The sequence below is a fragment of the Microtus ochrogaster genome, unplaced genomic scaffold (assembly GCF_000317375.1).
Source record: "Microtus ochrogaster isolate Prairie Vole_2 unplaced genomic scaffold, MicOch1.0 UNK8, whole genome shotgun sequence".
NCBI lineage: Eukaryota > Metazoa > Chordata > Mammalia > Rodentia > Cricetidae > Microtus > Microtus ochrogaster.
The window spans coordinates 193,594-199,556 of NW_004949106.1; the positions used below are offsets into that span (position 1 = coordinate 193,594).

Genomic DNA, 5,963 nt, shown 5'->3' on the forward strand with positions numbered 1-5,963 from the left:
AAATAAATAGATGAATGGATGGAGAGAGGGAGGGGAAGGGAGAGAGAGGGAGGGGCTGCTGCATCTCAGAAGATGCTCTGCACTTAACACTTCTGGACAGTTCTGGACAGTCTTTTGGAAGACTAAGGGGACGCTGGAAGTCAGATGGAATTTGTTTTACATTAAGAGATAGCCAAGAGCCTATGGAAACGAGGGGTGGGAGGTTTATATCTTAAAAGTGATCTCTGGGTGGCAGATTGATGGGGTGGATTCATGACGGGGTGGATTCATGACAGCATAGTCGACTTGGCTCTAGAATAACTCAAGAAATTAAGCCTCTGGGCATGTCTATGAGGGAGTTTCCAGTTAACTGAAGTAGAGAGACCCACTGTAAATATAAGCAGTATCATTCTATAGGCTGGGATCCTGAACTGAATAAAAAGGAGAAAAGGGTTTGAGCATCAGTGGTGTTCCTGTCTGTGCTTCCTTCTATCTTTACGTTCCCTGACTACACAATGTGACCAGCTTCCTCACACTCCTGAGACCATAAAATTTCCCCACCACAACGGATCATACCCTCAAACTATGAACCAAAAAACAAGCGGGGGGAAGGGGGGGATCATACAACCAGAAAAAGAAAACAAAAATAAACCTGTTCTTAAAATGCTGTGATATTACAACACGGTAACAACAAAAATAACAAACACTACTCCCTCCCTCGGTACTCTGGTCTGATCTGTGGCCCAGCATGCTGATCGCACACTTTCAGCCACCATCAACTGACTGACACGCCAATTCAAAAGCCTTTTCTATCAACTCAGACTAACTGTTCTCTTCACAGAATCTAAACGAATCTTTAACACCGCCTCCCTTAAGTGCAGGCTTTCTTGTACTTTCTCAGTTCCAATCTATTTCTCCTCCTATTGAGTTCTCGGAGTTCCTCTCTGTCACACCTGCAATCTCCACCAAGCTGTCACAAACAAAAACAAAACACCCTGACACGCTTGTTTTCTCCATCATCACATACACTTCAGCAACTGATCCTTTTAGGTGTGTCCATATACAAACAGCAAAAAGTGTTTAACAGATGCAATTCTGAATTGAGGTGAGTTGAGTCCCAATTTCTTACCCCCTTTTCTTTTTTTGGATTTTTGAGACAGGGTTTCTCTGTAGCTTTGGAGCCTGTCCTGGAACTAGCTCTTGTAGACCAGGCTGGCCTCGAACTCAGAGATCCACCTGCCTCCCAAGTGCTTTTTTTTAAAGATTTATTTGTTATGTATACAGTGTTCTGTCTGCATGTATGCCTGCATGCCAGAAGAGGGCACCAGATCTCATTACAGATGACTGTCGGCCACCATGTGGGAATTGAACTCATGACCTCTGGAAGAGCAGTCAGTACTCTTAACTTCTGGGTCATCTCTCCAGCCCCTTTTAACCCCCTTCCAAACTTCATTCATGAGTTCTAAAAGTGTTATTAGCCATATTATAGAAAATTACATAGATTTCCAGAAGGCACAAAAGATGTCTAAGATTTCGGCTTGTTTCTCTACTCCAAATTTGCTTCCCCACTGTCTACCAATTAGAATCAATTCCACTACAATTCTCAACTCCTCTTCTCAATCCCACATCCAATGCATGACATCAAAAGGGCATTGATCATTCCCGCATCTCAATTCAGGTGTTTGATACTTTTGTAAATTACTAACCTCCATAGTCTCCCATCTCAAAATTCTTACTTCATTCATCCTAAACCTACACTAGAACCCATACCTTAGTCTAAGAATATAAACAAATAAATTAACATTTACCTTGATAAGATGGCAAAGAAATACTTAACACTAAGAAGGCTTAGACCCTATTGTCAGTTAACAAAGATTTTTTTTTTAGTAAGTTTTTGTTTTTGAGGCAAAGTCTCACTATGTAGCCTTGGCTGTCCTGAACTCCCTATGGAGACCAGTCTGATCTGATTGCTGGCACCACCACACCCAGATTACAAGGATTGTATCCTAACGACAATCCTCTGTTATAGTTAAGTATTATGGAATATTCCTTTTTGCAGGCAGTAAACTTACCTAAGTTAAGAGCTGGTCAGTAAATGTCAACGGCAGATGTGAACCATGGCCGTCTGGCTCTAGAACAAGTATTATTAACTATGGAAAATATTCTGATTCATTTTAGTCCAAATTGAAGTAGTTCATATTATTCTACTCAGGGATATTCTGAAATACGTCTTCTACTCTTTTCCTACTCCAATATCCCCCTAGATTGTATATTTTCAGTGACACATGACTAAGCATGGCATGTACTGTCACTACTCTAAGACAACAGCCAAGTACAGTTCTTCCCTTTCCAATCATCAAAAGCTACCTCCTCGGAGACAACTTCTATACCCATGCTTGAAGAATTATTCACTCTAAACACGAGCAATCATTATACATATATACTTATGTTTCATGCTCCTGTCCTGCCTGGTTAATTTGAATATCTGGAGCACTGTGGTTTTTGTTTTGTTTTGTCTGTAAAGGATTTTAGTTTTTTTAAAATATGTTTGTACTGCACAGTAATAGTAGTTAGTTCAACCAAATATGCAGAACTGAACTTAAGTGAAAATTACACAAGCCAAAATGTAGAACTAATATGTTTTACGATGCTTCATCTTTAATTATAAAAAATACATTACAAGCCAAAATGATTCCCCTGAAGGTGTGAAATCAGCAACTATCCTTCAAATGTTAGAGAGATGCTGAATTTTCAGAGTTATTTCAGTAAGTACTACAAAACAGACCTCAACAGATCACAAGTTCCAGAGAAGACACACAGAATAAAATAAAAATATAATTTCAATTTTTAAATAACTAAAGCTACTAGCAGGTAAATCACCATGCCTGATGATCCGAGTTCAATCCTCCGGAACCAGCAGAATGCCACCTGGACCATCACATACGTGACCCTATCACGTATGTACCAACATATACACACAACTCACATATACAATGTAAAAATAAATAAATTTCACACAACATGGACTCTATCACTAACATGTTTCTCGCTTCTCCATACCACATGATCGTAAGTGACTGAACACAGGCACAAAAGCCGGAGTCTACCCAAAGCTTATCGTGACTGTTCTTTGCTAAATTAGATAAAGTCAAGTAAAAGGGAAAGCACAAAAAAACTTCAACATTAGCCCTGCTGCCTACTTACCTTCTGAAAGTAGCCTACCCAGACAAACCGCTTTACTAAGAAAACAGCAGGCACTGAGTCGGCCATTTAAATAGCTACCATCAATGGGTGCTTGGGTGCCCTCATCATAGTCAAGAGAAAGACATTCTTGATCAGATATTCCAGAGAATCAACCAGCTGGAGATCCCAAGGTCTCCAACTTGGGAACTCTGTAATACTGGAGCTCTGGTGCAGATGGGACAGTCTGCCCACCCGTAAGACACCCAGAAACCAGCAACCTCATGGAGATGAACCCAAGCACCTGAGTCACATGAGGTGACAGACCTACACAAAAAAGCACCTTCGTTTCTACAGTGAGATCTTTTACATTTCATGAAGCCTGCAAACTGGTGGGACTCTAATCAAAAAGGGGATCTGTGCTACAAAAAAGCTGAACTGAAAACATTCTCCCCACTTTGAACAGATGTAACTAGAGTGTAAAAGAATATATCCCAAAAAGAAGCCATCAGACATCTACGCTTGAGCAAGACTGAAAGACCTAACAACAAGCAATACCCCTCACACCTAAAGAGTTAACTACTCATTTTTCTGGGGTTTTGGTTGTTTGGGGAGGGGGGCGCGGAGAGCTTTGGAAAGTAAAAATGAGCACACAAAGAGCCTGGAACCCTAGAAATCAACATAAAGGGGCACTCTCCTTCACATTCTGACTATTTGACCTGAGTTCTACTCGGGATACACTTGTAAAGAGCAACACATTCTGTCATCAGACTGAGGGACCCTGCCTCTTCCTCCACGGCTACTGCTCACTTAAGCAGCACACACAAGATGCGTTATCCTGGCTCCAGAAACTCAAAAGCAGACTGCAGGAGTCTTGTTCAGATTCAATGACTACATACATGTAATTTTGGTGTGCAATGCATTTCCCAGACCTTCTCTTATGTATTAGAAGCTCCCTGATATAATTTGAAGGCATGTTCTTTGTGGAGTGCAAGCTGAGTCAAATCTCACCTGCCACCACTTGTTCTCAACCTGTAGAGAGGCCAGTGTGAAAGCTAAAATGAGGTTCTGTATGAAAACCACCTGCCCACTGCTGCAACCTAGAGAGTCCTCTTAATGTTTTTTTTAAAACAATTTGTGGCTAGGTAAAGTAGTGCCCCCTTTAATCCCAGCTTTCGGGAGGCAGAGGCAGTTGGTGAGGCCAGCCTATCTACACACTGGCTGAGGCTACAAAAACAAAAATAAAAGACCCAGAAGCATTTTGTATCCCCAAAAGGTTTAGAACTGTTCTCTGGTAGTGTAGACAACACTGCCTAACATTTTTCTAGGCAATCTTTCTTAAAGAGATATTGTCTAAAATCCTTCACAGGCCTGGTGAAATGGCTCATCAGGTAAAGGTATTTGCCATCAAGTCTGAAACCAGAGTCGGATGCCCTGGACCCCACATCACGGAAGGAAAGACCCAACACCTCCAAACTGTCCTTTGACCTCCATTCACAGGCCATGGAAATGGACACACACTCACACACGAAATAAAATATAATAAAAACTTTTAAGCCTTTCATGAAAAAAAGTACGAACGAGTCACATTCTATATTTCTTAAATCACTTCATCTTACTGACTTAGTTAGGAAATGGGTATTAATCTCCTGAAACTCCCAATTATTTTAAATATTCCTTTGAATTACCCTTTCTGAACTGACTCCACTGGAAACCAATGCTTCCATCCAGAATCTTCCCCAAGAAAACTGTCAGGTACAATCAACAAGATGGGGCCGGTCATGACCGGTACAGCTTTAATCCCAGCTGCAGGGAGGCAGAGGCAGACTGAGCGACTGATCAAGACTAGCATAGGCTCCACAGCGAGTCCCAGGCCAGGCAGGGCAAGTGAGACTGTTTCAAGAAGGGAAAAAAGCAAACAAACAAATACGAGAGAAATAAAACCATTATCTCAGAAAGACACCCAGACCCTCAGGCTAGCTATTTATCATTTACATATGTATGTAATTGCATGTGAGCATACATATATACATATACCTATGCACACACCCCAAAACAATCTTGCTTAACTTCTCCCTTCTTGCTACTCATTAAGTCTTATGAAATGCAAAAACCACTCCCAGCTCCACAACTCCTCAATGATCCAAATCCGCCTTTGCTGTGGCACTCATTCCTCCAGATCCGAAACTGTTTTCTGGAACAGAAAACACTGAGCAGCACTCGTGGGCTATTTGCAAGCCTTAACCACGTCACTAAAACAAAAGTGACAGACCAGCCCTAGCCTCACCCTCGAGTGAGCGTGAGCAGGAGCGACGCAAGGCCAGATCCCAGGGTTTATGATTTCCACAAATGGGCTCAGGCCCAAGGTTAGCGGCGGCACCACCTCTACCGCGGCTACCCGCGCGGGCACGACGCGGGGGTGGCAGACCGCACGCCCAGCCCCGCCCCGATGGAGCCTTGCTGCAGTCCCTGCTCCGCGCCGCGGGACCCCTGCCCTCCACGTACCTGCTTTGCACACCGGGGCGCTGGGGCTCCTCTTCTCCGCCGAGGGCCGGCCCTGCTCGGGGGACCTCCTCCGGTGGCGGACGCGGGCGGGGGGTGGGGCCGCACTCACCTCGCCGCCGGGCCACAGGTGGGTGGGCGACGAGCTGGGCGACGACACGGTGCCCAGTAGGGGCGGCGGCGGCTGCGGTCGCGGAGGGCTGCTTCGGGCCGCAGGCGCCGTGCCGCGCGTGGGGCTGGTACCGCGCGTGGACGTCGCGGACGCGCCCGTCTGCGTGGCCACGGTGGGGCTGGTGCGCGCG

At 44.3% G+C, this 5,963-nt stretch overlaps 1 protein-coding gene across 1 annotated transcript in view; it reads right to left on the reverse strand.

The window, feature by feature from the left end:
* Positions 1-5,963, reverse strand: part of Fam117b (family with sequence similarity 117 member B) — a 52,726-nt gene that overhangs the window by 46,298 nt on the left and 465 nt on the right. The window contains 2 exon segments of the mRNA XM_026788830.1: positions 5,665-5,960; positions 5,962-5,963. The exon segment at positions 5,962-5,963 is cut by the window's right edge and continues 465 nt beyond it. Of these exon segments, the coding sequence (XP_026644631.1) occupies positions 5,665-5,960; positions 5,962-5,963 (298 nt within the window).